The sequence below is a fragment of the Muntiacus reevesi genome, chromosome 2 (genome assembly GCF_963930625.1).
Source record: "Muntiacus reevesi chromosome 2, mMunRee1.1, whole genome shotgun sequence".
NCBI classification, from domain to species: domain Eukaryota; kingdom Metazoa; phylum Chordata; class Mammalia; order Artiodactyla; family Cervidae; genus Muntiacus; species Muntiacus reevesi.
The window spans coordinates 264519708-264538017 of NC_089250.1; the positions used below are offsets into that span (position 1 = coordinate 264519708).

At 51.5% G+C, this 18310-nt stretch overlaps 1 protein-coding gene across 1 annotated transcript; it reads left to right on the forward strand.

Annotated features, from left to right (window-relative positions):
- Positions 1 to 705: 705 nt before the first annotated feature.
- PVR (PVR cell adhesion molecule) lies at positions 706 to 18153 on the forward strand. Its single transcript, XM_065926275.1, has 8 exons — positions 706 to 1032; positions 3969 to 4328; positions 6313 to 6603; positions 8671 to 8788; positions 12860 to 13008; positions 14167 to 14283; positions 15882 to 15913; positions 16357 to 18153. Exons 1-8 carry the CDS (start codon positions 948 to 950, stop codon positions 16417 to 16419), a joined length of 1215 nt encoding a protein of 404 aa, XP_065782347.1. The 5' UTR covers positions 706 to 947; the 3' UTR covers positions 16420 to 18153.
- The last annotated feature ends 157 nt before the right edge of the window (positions 18154 to 18310 follow it).

An 18310-nucleotide genomic window follows, 5' to 3' on the forward strand; every position in this document is an offset into this window, starting at 1 on the left:
TATAAAAGAACCTAGCACCCACACCCCATAAGATGGTTATTTTGAGGCACTAGCCTGTCATCTTACTCAGGAGAGAAACCGAATAAAATCTCTTCCTTGCCTCAATCCCTCATCTGATTCATTGGCCTGTCCGGCAGGGAGCAGAACCAGCTTGGACTCGGTAACATAAGCAGTTGCATGTTTAAGTCTTTACAAACAGACAGGGTATTGTTATCCCGTCCATTTTTCAGATGAGAAAACTGAGGCCCCAAGAGGAGAGGCAACTTGCCCAATGTGACCCCAGGGCTGGCAGCTTTGGGGGTTAGGAACGCAGGATCTGTCCCCATGATAGACTCGAATCCCTGCTCTTTCCCTCGCCAACCCTGAACTTTAGTCGCTGAACCTCTTTGCCAGCGCCTCCGTTTCCTCGGGGCTCAGCGGTAAAGAACCTGCCTGCAGCGCAGAAGGAAACCCCAGTTGGATCCCCGGGTGGGGAAGACCCCCTGGAGAAGGAAATGGCTACTCGCCGCAGTGCTTCTTGCCAGGGAAATCCCATGGACAGAGAGAAGTCTGGCGGGCCACAGTCCGTGGGGTCACCAAGAGTAGGACGCGACTCAGCGACTGCAACAACCACGCATCCGAACCCGAGTCCCAGCGAAGTCACCGTCCTAGGTGACGTCAGTGGGGTGTAGCGAGGGGGCGGAGGGAGGGGCAGTACCCTGCGCCTCCGCGGGCTCCGGAGGAGCCAGGCGGGTACCAGCGAAGGCGCCCGTTTCTACTTCTTCCTCGCTGCTAGTCCGAGGAGGTCCTCCCCGAGGCTGCGGCGGCTGAGTGAGGCCGGGATTCCTGCCCAGAAGGTGCGGAATCAGCTCGAGCCGCGCCCGCGCGGCTGGCAGAGCGAGCGGACTCCCGGCTCGAGCGGAGGAGGCTGGGCGCGTCCTGCCCAGCGGCGCCGAGAGGAAGCCGGCATGGCCTCTACTTTTCTCTTCACTCGGCGGCTGCTGCTGCTGCTGCAGTTCCTGCTGCCGTGGTTCTGGGCGCCCCTGGGAGCCGGTGAGTGACCCCGCGCGATCGGGCGACCCCCGTTCCCCCTCTCCCTCCCCACCGGCCCGGGCGCTCGCCCCACCCCGAGTTGCTAGCTGCCCTTCGCCGCCCGCCCGCCCGCTCCCCTCCGCCCCAGTGATGCAGGAACGCCGGGCCTGGGCCAGACTCTTCTGATAGCTTCCCGGAAAACCGCCGGACTTCGGGAGATTTCTGAAGGGCAGAGCGGGCAGGCCTCCGGGGAAAATAAGGCGGAAGGTGAACTTTCTCCGTGCCACACCTGCCCGTACAGCACACCCGCGCACCTGCTCGCGTATGAGCGCACCCTTCTCCCCAGCCCTCAGCAGCCACCTAACAGCCACCGAGGATGCTTGATGAGGGGAAGGAGGGCAGCGGCAGATAACCCCGTTCTCTCATTCCCCTTCGACCGCGTCTGGCTCTAGGCCGCGGCCATTCATTCATTCATTCACGCATTCATCCCACACACATTTATTGAGTGCCTACTAGGGGCCGCGTTCCGCATACTGGGAGTATAGCTCTGACGTCAGACAGCGGTGAGTTCAAAATAGCTTTTGGCATTTAACGCCTGTGTGAGCTCAGGAAAGTGACCCGAGCTCCCTGTTTCCCTGAAATGTCTATTGGGGCCTGGGAGGAGGAAGGAGAGGAGAGTGGAATCCCACCTACCTTGTAAGATGGTGTCTTGGAAACACCCTGAGCTAGATGCACTGAAGAAAAACAATAATGACCGTGATGACTCACATGAACAGTAATAATACTGAACACAGACGCGAGGAAACCAGAGTCTCCTCATTTCCCAGAAGGTCTCAACCCAGGGCTCTGCTCCTCACTTGCTGGTTTACCCAGGCAGGTAGCTAGCTGGACCATGCAAGGCTCACTTGACCCCTCTGTCCAATGAGGGTGAAAATCCTAGTGCTAGGAGTGTGGATCTCATGGACCTTGGAGAGGGTTGGAGGACTGGCCCACAGTGAAACTTGGGCCTGGCTATGACACAGTGTATAAACCTAGAGAAAGGCCACTTCACCCAGTGTCATCCTCACAGAGGTCTTACCATCAGCTTGCCCAGAACTGCACAGCACATCCATGGATGAGCTGGCATTCGATCGGAGACTAGGGTGCTTAGCTCACCACTCAATCGCCTCATGTCCAGACCATGTCCCCCCTCCACACGCCTTGCTCCAAGCACCCCAGTCCACTATGTCCTGACCTCCTCTTCCTTGTAGCAATAATTATAATATTCACCGGTATAGAGTGCTTGGCATATGTCTTTACATAAATTTCATCATTTAGTCCTCCCAACTCCCTCTGAAGTTACAACCACCCCCATTTTACAGATGAGAAGATGGAGGCTCAGAGGAGTGAAACCACGGGCACAAAGGCCACAGTTTGTGAGTGGAAGGACTGAGATTCAAAGCACTTAACTCCTTCTTGCCTTCTCCTTTATCCCTATTATTATTAATAAGGATGTTTACTAATTATGTTTATCAATATGGATAAAAGTCAACACATATTGAGGATCTAGTGTGTGCTGGGACTCTAGGGAGAATGATTTTCTTATGGAGTCTGTGGATTAGAGATCAGGAGTCTTGATTGAAGATGGCCCAGGTTCAAATCCCACCTTTGCCATTTGCCCTCAGTATGACCTGGAGCAAAAGACTCTGCTTTGGATTTCCTCTCTCTAAAGTGGGGCTGACTCTGGTGCTTTGCCTCAGTATGCTGCTTAAGGACTAAATGCTGGGAGATGTGTGAAGCACTTTGAACAGCTCCTAATCTGTGTAGGCAACCCCAGAATGTTAGCTGTAATTAGTCCTATTTTACAAACTAGTAGTAAAGAATCAGAGATGTTAAGGAATCTGCCTGAAGCCCTCACAACAGAGAGCTGAGGGGATCCAAAACCTTGGGGCTATAATCACCTCCCTTCTTTTTAAAAAAACATTTAAAAAAAAAAATGTGGACGCTTTTTAATGGTCTTTATTGAATTTGTTGCAATCCTGCTTCACTTTTATGTTCCGGCTTTTTGGCTTAAGGCATGTGGGATCTTAGCTTCCTGACCAGGGATCAAACCTGTGCCTCCTGCATTGGAAGTCTTAACTACAGGACCACCAGGGAAGTCCTATCAACTCCCTTCTTATGCTTGGACCCCCTACAAACATTTTCCTAACCCAAGGCCACAAAGAGTAATAATACTACTTTATTTCATGGATCCTAAGATGTTGAATTTCTTCCCCCTTGTGTGTGTGTGTGCGCGCGCAGGCATACTCAGTCAATGTTCAACTCTTTGTGATGCCATGAACTGTAGCCTACTAGGCTCCTCTTCCATGGAATTTTCCAGGCAAGAATGCTAGAGTGGGTTGCCTTTTCCTACTTCAGGTGATCTTCCCCACCCAGGAATTGAACCAACATCTTCTGCATTGGCAGGTGGATTCTTTACCACTGAGCCACCTGAGAACCCCTTCCTCCCCTTCCCATATCTCTAAATCGGAAATGCTCTAAGAGCATCCCAGTCCATCTTAAAATTGATGACTGGAGTTAACAGAAAAGTTTTGGAACTAGACAGTGATGCTGTCTGCACAACATCATGAATGTACTTAATTGCCACTGGATTATATGTTTTAAAGTAGCTTAAGAGGCAAATTTAATTTTTTAACCACAACACGGACCGCAATTTTAAAAATTGATGATGCTGAGATAGAGGATATATGGTAATAAGAACCCAATTGTGGGGGGGGGGGGCGTGGGGGCGGGGAACGGGACCCAGTTGCAGACCCAGTCCAGCCCCCATCTCATCCTCACCCCTGGACCAGGACTGGTGCTCCGCATCCCCGTTCCCCTCAACACACAGACACCCAAGGGGCTCCAAGCTCCAGGAGCCCCCTACCCCATCCAGATCAGGGACACTCATATGTGACCCACCCTGTGTTTCCCCTCAGGGACCAAGATAATCACAGTGCAGGCCCCACTCCAGGTGTCCGGCTTCCTGGGAGAAACCGTAATACTTTCATGCAAACTCGACCCCCTGGAACATAGTGTGACGGTGACGCAAGTGACCTGGACAAAACAGAGACAGGCAGAGCTCGCCCGCAGCGTGGCAGTCTTCCACCCCGCCCAGGGCCCCAACTTCCACGAGTCCAGCCGGTTGGAATTCATGGCCGCCAAGCCCGGCGAGAAGCTGTGGGACGCCTCGCTGGTTGTGCGGGAGTTGCTCGTGGAAGATGAAGCTAATTACACCTGCCAGTTCGCCACGTTCCCTAATGGTGACAAGAGCGCTCGAATCCTGCTCCGTGTGCTCGGTGAGCTGGGAGGAGGGAGGAGCTGAAAGGGAGGGATGTGGAGTGGGGTAGAGAGGTAAGCAAGTAGAGGGAAGGGCCCAGAAGGGAGGGAGAAATTCCGAGGGAAACAAGAAGGAGGTAGGGCAATGACCCTGCGGGATGCAGGGGAGGTCCAGGGATGTAAGATCTTGGAGGCTGTGGGCCAAGGGGATTGGAGGATCTGGGGATGCTGGTGGTATAGGGGAGAGTGGCTGATGCAAAAAGTAGGTGGGGACAGAGACTGGCCTGGGAAGCTGGGAAGCCACTGCCAGCTTGGGCAGGTGGATTCATCTTGAAACCTCTGAAAAGAGGCTTAGTAACAACAGTGCTGCCTTCAGAAAGCTATCCTGAGGGTCCAAGGAGTTCATCCAGGTGAACCGCTTAGAGCAGAGACTGGACTGGGGATAGTGGGTCAGTTCCTGTTAACTCCTTTTGGTGAGGAAGTGAGTGAGTGACTGCTCAGTCTGTCCGACTCTTTGTGACCCCATGAACTGCAGCCCGCCAGGCTCCTCCCTTGGGATTTCCCAGGCAAGAGTACTGGAGTGGGTGGCCATTTCCTGCTCCAGGGCATTTTCCCAGCCCAGGAATCGAACCCATGTCTCCTGTCTCATGCATTGCAGGCCGGTTCTTTACCCACTGAGCGAAAGGGAGAGTTGAAATAGACTGGGAGGGGAAGATTCTGATATCCAGGAGTGGAGGGCTTTCTCCAACAGGGGGGTGGGAGGGGAGAGCATGCCGTCGGCATTGTCATGGAAACATGCGTTCATTTTTATGAGTACCAGAGAAAATATGACAGGCCTTCCTCTTGGCAACTGAATACGAAGTCTCTTTGCCTGTTTTCTCCTCTGTGAAATGGAGATTGCTATGAGGATGAATAAGAGCTTCCTTATTTGCTTCTTTTTTGTTTGTTTCTTTTTTGCTTCTGTGTCAGGAACTGTTCTGGGTCTTGTATGAATGACTCACCATTCTCCAGGGGGTCTTCCCAATGCAGGGATTGAACCTGGGTTCCCTGCATTGCAGGCAGATTCTTTACCATCTGAGCCACCAGGGGAGCTCGCTATCACTTTCTGTGTCAGGAACTGTCCCGGATCTTGCATGAATGACTCATGAAAGGTTAATTCCTTGGAACAGTGCCTGACACATGCCCCCAACCAAAGGCATCTTTCATCATTTCAGAAAACTTAAGACTTCAGGTCTTATGACTTAGGATGAGAGTAAAACAGAACTGGTGAGTCAAATTAAAGAGAAATCTTGGGTAACAAGAACACAGGTACGGAGGGAAAAGGAACCACTTGAAATCCCAGGTCTGGGAATCACCAGAATGATGAAGAAACGGGCAAGGTAGTTTTGGAGTCACACAGACCTTGTGGGAAGATCCAGTTCTGTCATTTACGACTATGGAACCTTGAGCCAGTCACTCTTGTCTGAATCTCCATAGCACAGCTCAGCCCTCCCCTCCTCCATGCAGCCCTCAGTAACCAACCCCCCCCCCCCCGAGATTCAGGCACCCCTTCCAGGATGTGGGATGGGGGCATCCCAGCCTTGCCCAGTCTGAGTCATCACTGTCTGGGGAAATCTGTCTTCCCTTCCAACAATCCACCCCATGAAGGCAGGGGTAGGGCTGTCTCAGTCCTTCCTGAGTCTTCAATACTGCCCATCACAGAGCCAGACACCGTATTCAATTACCAATCATAATTACATATATTGAGCACTTATTACCTGCCAAGTACCGTTTTAAGAGCTTTACCTATAAATTCTCATCGCTGGTCATCCTCCCCTTATCCCCAGTTGACAGACAAGGAAACTGAGGCACGAACTTGCCCAAGGCCACCCTGTGGCTGGGACAGAGCAGGGATTTGAACATGGCCACATCCAGTATCCTCATCTAGGCACTCCCCTGCTGCTGAGATGTTTGTTGCATGACTGTTGGTGAGGCGTAACCCGTGTCTTTTGCTCCTCTTCTCAGCCCAGCCCCAGAACAAGGCTGAGATCCTGAACATCTCGCTCAGCCCGAACCCTGTGCCGGTGGCCCGCTGCGTCTCCATAGGCGGTCACCCACCTGCCCGCATCTCCTGGTCCTCAGATGGAAAGACCAATACCACCCAGGTGCCAGGGCCCCTGCCCGGCACCGTCACCGTCATCAGCCTCTTAATCTTAACACCTTCCAGCCAGATGGACGGCAGAAACGTCACCTGCAGAGTGGAGCACGAGAGCTTTGAGGAGCCCGTGGTGCTTCCCATGACCCTGGCTGTGTCCGGTGAGTGGGTCTAAGTGTGAGCAAGGGCAGGAGGGGCTGCCAGACTGTCTCCATCCTCCCCCTGCCATTGGCCAGCTGTCTCCACCCTCTCCCTGCCATTGGCCAACTGTGTCCACCCTCTCCCTGCCATTGGACAGCTGTCTGCACCCTCCCCCTGCCATTGACAGCTGTCTGTACCTCCCCCCGCCATTGGACAGCTGTCTCCACCCTCCCCCTGCCATTGGACAATTGTCTCCACCCTCCCACTACACTGACTCCGAGGGGCACTTTCAACATTACATCGTTTCATCATCAGAGCTGGCTCTCTAACTCTTCCCTTAACACCCATCCCCACATCATCTACACCGACTCCCCTGGGCCATAGATAACCTTGTCCTTCATTGTCTATATCAGCTTCTTTTTTTTTTTTTTTTTTTTTTTTTCCTTTTGGCCATACCACAGGGCATGTGGGATCTTAGTTCCCTGCGCCTACGTGCATGCTGTCACTTCAGTCGTGTCCAACTCTTTGCGACCCCATGGACTGTTCCAGGGTCTTCTGTCCATGGGATTCTCCAGGCAAGAATACTAGAGTGGGTTGCCATGCCCTTCTCCAGGGAATCTTCCCCATCCAGGGAGTGAACCTGAGGCTCTTATGTTTCCTGCATTGGCAGATGGGTTCTTTACCCACTAGTACCACGTGGGAAGCCCCTTAGTTCCCTGACCAGGGATCAAACCCATGCCCCGTGCAATGGAAGCGCTGAGTCTTAAACACTGGACTGCTAGGGAAGGACTCTGCCAGCTTTTTATACCACAGTTCACACTGCTCCCTGGGGGCTGCTGTCTACACGGACACCCCACGTACACTCTCTTGAGCCCGCACACAGTGCCTACACCCTCTTCCCTGGGCAGCTGTCCGCAGTGACCTTGTGCACACTGCTACACTGCTTCGTCACCATCAATACCAACTCCCTTGTGTTTTCTACACTGCCATAATACCGTCTGGGCTTCCCAGGTGGCGCTACTGGTAAAGAATCTGCCTGCCAATGCAGGAGATGCAAGTTTGATCCCGGGGTCAGGAAGATCCCCTGGAGGAGGAAATGACCACCCACTCCAGTATTCTTAGAAAATTCCACAGACAAGAGGAGGCTGGTGGGCTACAGTCCATGGTATCACAAAGAATTGGATGCTACTGAGCACACACACACACTGTTGTCTACACTGGCTCCTAAGGGCCCCAGACAGCATTGCCCTCACTGTCTACACCACTCCTTTAGGCCAGCTGAAGGCAGTTGGCAGTTGACCACTGCTGCCTTGACACCCTGCATTTTCTACTCAAGTTCTCCTAGATACTCTCTCACACCGACCCACAACATTGTCTACACTGGCTGTCCTGGAGAACTGCCTACATTGTCCCCACCCCCACCCCCCGTGTAGTCTACATTCCCCTTTGCTCCACTGTTGTCTACACTGGCTCATCTGTGGACTGGGTCCTCCCATCACTGTCTGGACTGACTACTCCCTGCCTGACAGTTGCTGCACTGTCTACACCCAACCCCCCTCAACTGGATCTGAGTGAGGACGGTGTCTATACTGGCTCCTTCCCAACACACATATAAAAACACCCTGTCTCGTTGGCCTTCCCCCTGGGGACTTTAAAAATCTTCCCTGTTGATCACATTTGAGTTGGGTAAGACGCAGACTGAAATGCAGTCATCCAGGATTCTCTTCTGCAGGACTTGTCAGTGCCTTGAATATGCTCACATGTGTTATGAACACCCAGAAGGAGGCTTTTTCTCACAGGACGTCCCAGGCATGCCAGGACCTGGCTTTATAGGGAAAACCAACAGAGAGGCAGGTCCTGAGAAGCGCTCTCTGTTACCCCCGTCCTAGCACCCTGCAGAGGACTCCCAGGCTCCTATTCTTGGGGCAGAATCTGGAACCCATTACCCAGACCCCTCCCAGGCCTCTCCACCATGAGCTGTTCCCCAAACCTGCCAAGGCCCTCTTCCTGTTGTGACAAGAATCCCAGCTATCTTTGGGCCCCTTGAAGGCTCCCTGTCTCTGAGCCTGTGTGTCTGCTTCCCCCAGCGCCCCCCAAGGTTTCCATATCCGGCTATGATGACAACTGGTACATCGGCCGTAGAGAGGTTGCCCTGAACTGTGATGTCCGCAGCAAACCAGAGCCCACAAGCTACAGCTGGAGCACGTGAGTTCCTGGGTCAGAGGAAGGAGGGGCTGGGGGCCTGGACTCCAGGGTCTGAGGGAGGAAGGGTGTAGGCAGGAAAGTTAAAAACAGAACAAGAAGTCAACTGTGGGCCCCCAGGAACATATCTTGTATGCACAGAGTTAATGAGGTGATAAAGTCCAGGTTTGTTGACACACCTGCTCTTTATGGGGTGCCTGCTGTGTGCCAGGTACTTACCTGCACCCCACGTGATCCCCACTCTCTGGCCACAGTTTGCACTATCGCCAGGCCCGGGTTAAAGATCTGCCCAGGAGCTGTGGTCATCTGCCCGGACACACGGGTATAGAGGTGACTGTCCCGGTGGCATCTGGCTCCAAACCCAATCCTCTTAAGCCCTGGGCTGTGCCACCTCCCCAGCCACCTTGTGTGACCTGCTCAGTGACCTTTTACAGAGCAAATACTGTCCCATCCCCATTCTCATTTTTAAAAACATCTATTATTTGGCTGCATCGGGTCTTAGTTGCGGCACATGGGATCTTGTGGCGCACAGACGCTCTAGTTGTGGCAGGCATGCTCAGCAGTCACAGCACACAGGTTCAGTTGCCCCAAGGCTTGTGGGATCTTAGTTCCCCAAGTGAAAATCGCTCAGTCATGTCTGACTCTCTGTGACCCCATGGACTATACAGTCCGTGGAATTCTCCAGGCCAGAATACCAGAGTGTGTAGCCTTTCCCTTCTCCAGGGGATCTTCTCAACCCAGGGATCGAACCCATGTCTCCCGCATTGTGGGCTGATTCTTTACCAACTGAGCCACAGGGGAAGCCCAAGAATGCTGGAGTGGGTAACCTATTGCTTCTCCAGGGGATCTTCCCAACCCAGGAATCAAACCTGGGCCTCCTGCATTGCAGGCAGATTCTTTACCAACTGAGCTACCAAAATTCTTTACCAGCTGAGCTACCAGGGATCAAACCTACATTGCAAGGCAGATTCTTAACCACTGGAAGCTACCACCAGGGAAGTAGCCCCCTCCTGATTTTCTTGATTGAGGAGCAGAGCAATCAAAAAACTTCCTCAAATTGCTATTGAGACCAAGGATAAGAGTGGGGAAAGATAAAGGCACAGGGGTAAACGATTTAACCTAATTTTTATTGGGCCCAGTTTTTCTTATTACAAAAATAACTTTTGAGCACTGTAGAAACTCTAGGCAATATGGTTATGAGTAAAAAGAAGAAAATAGCTCCGACAGTCCTGTACTCAGTCATCTCCAGAAACATCACTGTTACCCTTTGTTGTATATCCTTCCTGTCCTTCCTTCAATATTTCTTTTTTTTTTCTTTCAATATTTCTAAAAAAAAAAAAGAAAGAAACTGTGCTGTATGTATAATTTTGAAAACTTTCCTCTGTCCATGAATACATTTCTTTCATTTTTGTTTCGTCTTTGCCACACCTCACAGCATATCTGATCTCAGTTCCCTGACCAGGGATGAAACCCACGCTCCTTTGCAGTGGAAGCGCAGAGTCTTAACTGCTGGGCCACCAGGAAAGTCCCTCTCGTGAACACCTTTCCGAGTCAGGGCACATAGATCTATTTTCCCCCAGCATTTTATCAAGAAATGTTTCAAGCCTACAGAAGTCTTGTAAGCATTTTCCAGTAAACATTCAAAAGCCCACTATGTGGATTCTCTCAATAACATTTTTCTGGACTTGCTTTATCACATTCCTGCCCTTCAGTCCATCCCTCTTGCCATCTATCCAACAGTCCTCATCATTTATGCATTTCAAAACCCCACCACCTGCTTCTTTGAGGGGCTAGGACTCTGTCACAAATGAGGCTGTCAGTGACATAACCAGTCCCACCTGGGGATACAGAGGTGTTTTCCCGTTCTCAACTATGCAAATGTCGTGGTGGCGGGCATCCCCGTCTGTCCACCTCTGTGGACAGCCAGTCACATCTCAATGGTTGGCCAGCGGAGCTGCCAATCAAAGGTTTTCCATTGGTATTGACAGCTGGCCTTTACCTTCCTGTCTCAAAGCACCGCAATTCAGGCTCACGAACCATACAGCCAGGTTTCCATGCCAGCCCTGCAGAATACCCAAACCCATGCCCTGGCCTCCTCTGTCCATTAAACCATGTTTCTTTCTTTCTTTTAAAATATTTATCTATTTATTTGGCTGCACCAGGTTTTAGTTGTGCCATGTGGGATCTAGTTCCCTGGCCAGGGATCGAACGTGGGCCCCCTGAACTGGGAAGGCGGAGTCTTAGCCGCTGGACCACCAGGGAAGTCCCTAAACCAGTGTTTCTTGACTACTTACTGTGTGTCGGATGCTACTGACCCAGGTGCTGCATGCTAAGTCACTTCAGTCGTGTCCGACTTTTTGTGACCCCATGTACTGTAGCCCGCCAGGCTCCTCTGTCCATGGGATTCTCCAGGCAAGAATACTGCAGTGGGTTGCCATTCCCTCCTCCAGGGGATCTTCCCCACCCAGGGACTGAATTCACACCTCTTAGGACTCCCGCATTGGCAGGTGGGTTCTTTACCACTAGCACCACCCACAGGCTTTGGTAAATGAAAAAGAACCAGATTCCCCCCTCTCGGATCTCCAGATATGGGGAGAGAAACAAACAAGGTAATGTCAGAATTCCTTGGTGGGTCACAAGTTATGTCTCCACACTTTGACTGCCAAGGGCCCCTGGAGTTCAATCACAGGTCAGGGAACGAAGATCCCACAAGCTTTAGGACATGGCCAAAATTAAAAAAAACTTTTTTTAATTTAAAGAAAAATAAGCAAGATGCCATTTTTAAGGATGGAGTGTGTCAGGTGGTGATAAGTGCCGTGGGAAAGATCGTGCAGAGGAGATGAGGGGTCGCTACAGTTGAAAGAGGGTAACCAAGGAAGGTGTCACAAAGGTGATGTCTGAGTAAAGGACTGAAGGAGGTGAGAGTGAGCAGTATGGGTACCAATGGGAAGGGCATTCCAGGCATAGGGAACAGCATATGCAAAGACCCTGAAGTGGGACCATAACTGAAGCGTTCCAGGGTCAACAAGTCAGCCACCATGGATATAGAGGCAGGAGCAAAGGGGTCAGTGCGTCAGGGGGCCAGTTTGTGTGGGACCTGTGCCCGTGGTCAGGACTTTTCCTTTACGGAAGGGCTCAGGACAGAGCGCCGAAGAACTGATGCTTTTGAAGTGTGGTGCTGGTGAAGACTCTTGAGAGTCCCTTGAACTGCAAGGAGATCAAACCAGTCCATCCTACAGGAAATCAACCCTGAATATTCATGGAAAGGACTGATGCTGAAACTGAAGCTCCAATACTTTGGCCACCTGATGCAAAGAACCGACTCATTGGAAAAGACCCTGATGCTGGGAAGGATTGTAGGCAGAAGGAGCAGAGGGCAGCAGAGGATGAGATGGTTAGATAGCATCATCGACTCAATGGACATGAATTTGAGCAAACTCCGGGAGGCAGTGAAGGACAGGGCAGCCTGGAGGGCTACAGTCCATGGGGTCACAAAGAGTCAGACACGACTTAGCAACTGCACAACAACAACTGAGCAGAGGAGAGACTTTGGTTATGTTCTTTTTGTTTTTAATGTTATTCATTTTTGGTCGAGTTGCGTCTTAGTTGCTGCACGCGGGACCTTCCTTGCAGCGCGTGGGCCTCTCTCCAGTCATGGTGCGCGGGCTCCAGAGTCCGTGGACTCTGTGGTTTGCACAGACAGGTTCTCTAGCAGAGGCGCCTGGGTTCGGTAGTTGTGACTCGCAAGCTTAGTTGCCCCTCAGCATGTGAGATCCCAGTTCCCCAACCAGGGATCGAGCTCACGTCCCCTGGATTGATTGGCAGGCAGATTCTTAACCACTGGACCACCAGGCAAGTTCATCTGTGCAGATTTTGAACATGGGGCAGACAGGATTTGCTGATAGGCTGGATGGGAGTGTAAGCGGCAGAGTTGGGGGAACTCCAGGCTTGCTCTGAACTTGTATTATAGATGGCGTGAGAGGTGCTATATTCCTGCTATACAGTGAGTACCCCAACACCAGTTACTCTAGGCTTCTGACTGAGACCACTTCCTCACCCATCTGTCTCTCCTAGGACCAACGGAACCCTGCCACCCTCTGCTGTGGCCCAGGGCACTCAGCTCCTGATTGATACTGTGGACGAGACCATCAATGTGACTTTCATCTGCCTTGTCACCAATGCCCTAGGGACCAGCCAGGCAAACGTGACCGTCCTGCTCAGAGGTGAGGAGCCCCCCTGGGTGGGGAGAACAGAGGAACTTAGGATAGATATCAAAGAGGATATCAAAGTAGGATTCCCTCTGAGGGAGGAGGGGTTTAGAGGTGGTCCCTGGTTAAAGGAGTCCCTCAACCACAAGAATGCTCCCAAGCTCCCATTCTTTCCCTAAGCCCCTTCATGGAAGGTTCAGCGGGCTCAGCTTTACTGTCTGTTAACTCACCATCTGAACCATTGAAACCACGGTACAGCCCCCTGGGCACACCCCTCTGCAAACCCAGGCTGGGGTAGTTACATAATACCTCTTCCCAATGGACTCAGGCAGGCTTTCCCAAGTATATTAGACAGAACTCTGTCATTTGCAATTGATAAAAGCACAACTCAAAATAGCCCAGGCAAAAATGGGACTTTATTAGAAATTCACCTTCAGGTATGATTAGATCCAAGTGCTCCAACTCTGTAATCCAGGAACTTTTCTTGACCTCTATTGTCTCTGCTTATCTTTTGCTGGCTTTATTCCCTGGCGGGCTTTCCTCTCAGGAAGGTAAGATGATCCCCAGCAGTTTATAGACTCACAGCCCACCAGTTTAGTAAACCCAAGAGAAAGAATACACCACTTTCAGTAGTGGTAGCCAGAGTCCGAAGGCTGGCTCTCATTGGTTCAACTTAGGTCACAGTCCACCCCCACCTCAAGAACCAGTTGCAGCAGCCAGAGGGAATGGAATGTTCTGATTGGCCAGACCCAGGTCAAAGTCCCATCCTCCGGCATCTACACACTGCTATATTTAAAATGGATAACCAAGGACCTACTATATAGCAGGTGGAACTCTATTCAATGCTATGCGGCAACCTGGACAGGAGGGGTGTTTGGGGGAGAATGGATACATATATATGTATAGCTGAGTCCCTTCGCTGTTCACCTGAAATTAACACAACATCATTTGTTAACTGGCTCTACCCCAACACATAATAAAAAATTAAAAAAAAAGAAAACCCAAGTCCCACCCTAGGAACCAGAGGGTGGAGTGAAGCTCAGCTAAACCATATAGACTGAGGGAGGCAGAGCAGTAGCCTCCTTCAAAAGTGAAGTCTAATATTTTGGTGGGCAGGTGAAACCCCCCCAAAAGTCTCTCAGCTTAAATCTCTGCTTCCTTCTCTTCTGGCAGAAAGTCCTAGGGAGCAGCCACAAGAGGGTTCGTCCTCTATGACCATTATCATCGTGGCCTCGGTAATCCTGTTGGTTGTCATGCTGCTGTTTTGTTTCCTCTGGCACAGAAAGTCCCGTGAGTCCCCCCTTTTTTGACATATCCCCCGCCTGCTTGCTGTAAATGAACATTAAGCACCTACTATGAGCCTGCAGACTCTGTACTAAGCCTTCCACGTGGCAGCCTCTCTCTGAACCCTCATGCCCACACCATGAGGTTCCCCCATTGGACAGACAGGGACACTGAGACCAGGGAGTTTTATTCATTGGATCACTGATTCATTTGTACAAAGTGGGAGCAGCTCCCGTACACAGTAAGGACTTTGGCTTTCAATCCAGGTGACGCAGAAGCTCCTGCCAGAGGGATGCAGTGTAGAAAAACACTTAACCCCTCACCCCCACTTTCCTTCATCTGCCTTGCTCAGGACTGGCTCCCTGAAAGGTGGGGTTGCCCCAATCCCTAGTTCCAAAAGGTGCCCAGATCCCTGGCTCAAGGGCTTTGCAAGGCTGTTCCCCTGCCTGGAACCCCCTTCCCCATGGCTCCCTCTGGCAAAGTCCTGTGGCTAATTCTGTAATCACAAGAGCTACATTTTGCCGAGCACTTTCTCTGTGCCAGGCACTTCTTGCACAGCCCCGTTGAATGCTCACCACCACCCTGTAAAGAGAGTCCCTCTGTGAGCCCATTTTATAGATGAGGAAACATTTGCTCAGAGAGGTGACATTACCTGCCAGCTGGCGCACAGCTGGAAAGTCAAGAGTTGAAGTAGATCTGTTGGTTACAAAGTTTTATTCGTTCAACCACTAAACAAAAAGGCCTCCTCACATCCCACTGGGGAGCCTGTCCTCCAGGGAGCCCTCCCTGATCTTCCCCTGAAATGAACCAAGCACCTGCTCTGGTCTTCCCCACCCCCACCCCTTGCCCACTCAGGGGCATCATGGTGTGGGGACTTGTCTGTCTCTCCAGTGGACTGGGAAACCCAAGAGCACAGAGCTAGAACTGTCAGTCATGGCTGTGTCCCCAGCACCACCTACCACTGGATCAGGCACAAAAGAGGCATTTGAGGAAATGTTTGCAGAATGCATCACATCCAGAGCCAGACTGCCTGTGCCTGAACCCACAGGAGTCACCATGGGCAAAAGCCTTACTATGACTCAGTTTCCTCATCTGTGAAATGGGCATATCCATACCTGTTAATGTAGACCCAGCACTTACCATAGCATTTGGCACATTGTAAGCCACACACTGGGTATTTTTGTCTGTTTTGTTTACCTCTCTATCCCCAGCACCCAGAATGCATCTGGCACAAAGTAGACATTTGCTATTTGCTGAATAAATCCTTGTTGGATGGTTGAGGAAACTGAGGCACAGAGAGGTTAAGTCAATTGCCCATGGTCACACAGCTCCTAAAGGACTGGGATTTGAACTCTTCCATCTGGTTCCAGAGTCCATGCTCAATAAAGATTTATGTGTACTTAATAACTGAAGGAATAAGGAGATGAAGCCTATACCCCAACTGTGTTTTTAAATGTAGAAACCATTTTGGGACATGACTCCCCAGTGTCAATAGCAGAGCTGGGACTTAGAATTCAAGGGGCCTGGTCCCCCACGTGTGTCTTCTTCCCATGCTTTCCAGCATTGCCATTCACTTCTGATCACTTCTCCTCCTGTCTCCTCAGGTCAGAACCAGTACAGTCCCTCTACTAATGGGGTAAGTATGGTGGTGGAGCTGAGGAGAGGGTGGGGGTCTGCACAAACCCCAGATTAATCGCCGTGGGCTTTCCCAAGAAAGGGCCAGGCATCTCTGTGCACCCGCAGCACTTAACCGGGGAATCTGCATTTTCAGATCTCCCCTTTCCTTCCCGTTCCTGACCATACCTGGAGAAGTGCTGCCCTGGCTTCCACGGTTGGAAAAGGAGCAGGCCTGCAGCTCTCTGCATGCTGGGCTTCGGCAGGAAGAATTTTTGCTATAAGGGCTTGAGGCTAAAGTTAGGAGAGAAGATGAGATGGTTGGCATCGTGGACATGAGTTTGAGCAGACTCCAGGAGATAGTGAAGGACAGGGAAGCCTGGTGTGCTGCAGTCTATGGGGTTGCAAAGAGTTGGATACAACTGAGCAACTGAACAAGAGGCTAAAATTTGCTTATTTCCCTAGATGGTCAGATATTCAGCTGTTGGCAGCAATCCCCAGGATCCACCAACAGAGGGCACCAGATGACAGCGTGGACACTGAGTGGTGAGCCTGGAGCTGGTGAGGACCTGGATCTTCCAGCTGGACTCCCTCCCCTGCCTCAATGGAGGGAGTCTCCCTCCAAAGACACTGGCCACCCTTCCCCTGCCAGACCTCAAGGATGCCCTCTCTGCCTCACAGCATGGCGACCCGGGCGGAGGGCAAGTTCAAGGGTCTACAAGACCAGCCTCAGGTGGAGTCATTCGCTACAAGGACTATGGAACTCAGGAAAGCTGTTTACTCGCGGACATAATTTACTGCACTGCAAGGATGAGATCAAGAACAGCAGTGTGAAAAAACTCACAGGGCTGGGTCCCGGCACAAGCTTCTGGTTGTTCAGTCCCGGTGGAGTCGTGCGGACAGCACTTACTTCTCCCGGCAATAACGTGTGACAGCACACACAGAGTGTTGGCAAGCAGGAAAGCACGCCTGAGCCTTGGTTTCCAGAGGTGTCAATCATGTGGACCTGGCTGACCACCCATGCAGCTGACCTTGGCACCAACATAGAAAGAGTTGAAGAAAGAGCGCGTGCACGATCAAGCGTGTCTGACTCTTTGCAACCCCATCGGTGTCCATGGGATTCTCCAAGAAAAAATGCTGGAGTGGGTCGCCATTTCCTCCTCCAGGGGGTCTTCTCGGCTCAGGGATTGAACCTGTGTCTCTTGCATCTCCTGCATTAGCAGGCGAATTGTTTACCGCTGCACCCACTGGGAAGCCTGTCACCAACATAGGTCAAGCCATTATTGTGTGGCCTAATGCCCCCGCCGTGAATCACACCATCGGCATAGATTATCCTCTATAACCCACAGCCCCAGGTAAACAAAGCCTTCTATCTGCCAGGACATTCCAAAGAAGGGCTAAGAAGTTACTTCACAGGAACCAGGGGCAAAGGGCCAGGTCTTTTTTTGAACAAGGTTAATCCTTTCCTGCATAGTAGGGCCACACAGAATGTCGCAGCTACCAGAGGTTTATTTGGTAAGAATTTGACTTCTGGCCTTGAGCTTCTAAATCTCTGATTTAGTTGAATCTCGGTGGCTTACAAGAAATAGTCACTGACCCTTGTCATCGGAAGAGAACCAGAGGCCGGAACTCAGCTGCCCTGGGACTGTCCAAGGAGCAGGAGCAAGTGGTGGCCCTGAACTGATGCGGTCCCAGGAGAGCACCTGTGGCCAGCGTGCTGGGGTTAACAAGACCTTGGTCATCTGCAGAGGAAAGCAGGAAGTTGTTTCCAAAACAAGGAGAAAAAAATAGATGCTGAAGAATGAGACGCGACAGCTGGGCAGCACAGTCTGCCTTCAGACCTGGAGGGACATAGCCCAAGCCCCAGGATGAAGAGCTTCTCTGATACTCTGACCTGTTTATTTTCTAAACAAGTCCATGATCAGGGGCACGGACCCAGAATTCCCCTGTCTGTTGGAGAAAACAGGCAGATAGAGACCTTGGGGCAGAATGCTGAACCGGAGAACAGGCCATGAGTCACTCTGCAAGAGACAGTGAGAAGGACATGTGGGCTTCTGTCTGGGCAGATGGGAGAATGCAAACCAGAGAAGGGTGGGGAAGAGATTGGACCCAGCCAAATGGGAGGGGTGAGGGCATGACGAGGATAGCAGGGCTCCACAGTGCAGGCAGATAAAGGGAGACTGGCTGCCTAGCTGCCACATAAACCCCTTGTCAGTTCCCAGCCCCCAAACACCTCATTAAAGTTAATTTATTACACCTCGAGTGGCTGTGTGCAAGGGGGTCTTTTGTGGGAACTGGGGAGGAACAGAGTTTTGCCCAAACCGTCACCATGAGAGACAGAAACAAAGGCGTGGAGGCAAGACCTTGAATCAAGAGGGCCACAAAGAGGGACTGCCCTGGTGGACCAGTGGTTAAAGCT

What these genes read in the sequence shown, in the direction of transcription:
- PVR (XM_065926275.1), top strand. Translation starts at nt 948, where the DNA reads ATGGCCTCTACTTTTCTCTTCACTCGGCGGCTGCTGCTGCTGCTGCAG. An exon ending in CGTGACCGTCCTGCTCAGAG is followed by an intron (nt 13,009 to 14,166) that starts GTGAGGAGCCCC and finishes CTCTTCTGGCAG; the next exon opens with AAAGTCCTAGGGAGCAGCCA. An exon ending in ACAGTCCCTCTACTAATGGG is followed by an intron (nt 15,914 to 16,356) that starts GTAAGTATGGTG and finishes TTATTTCCCTAG; the next exon opens with ATGGTCAGATATTCAGCTGT.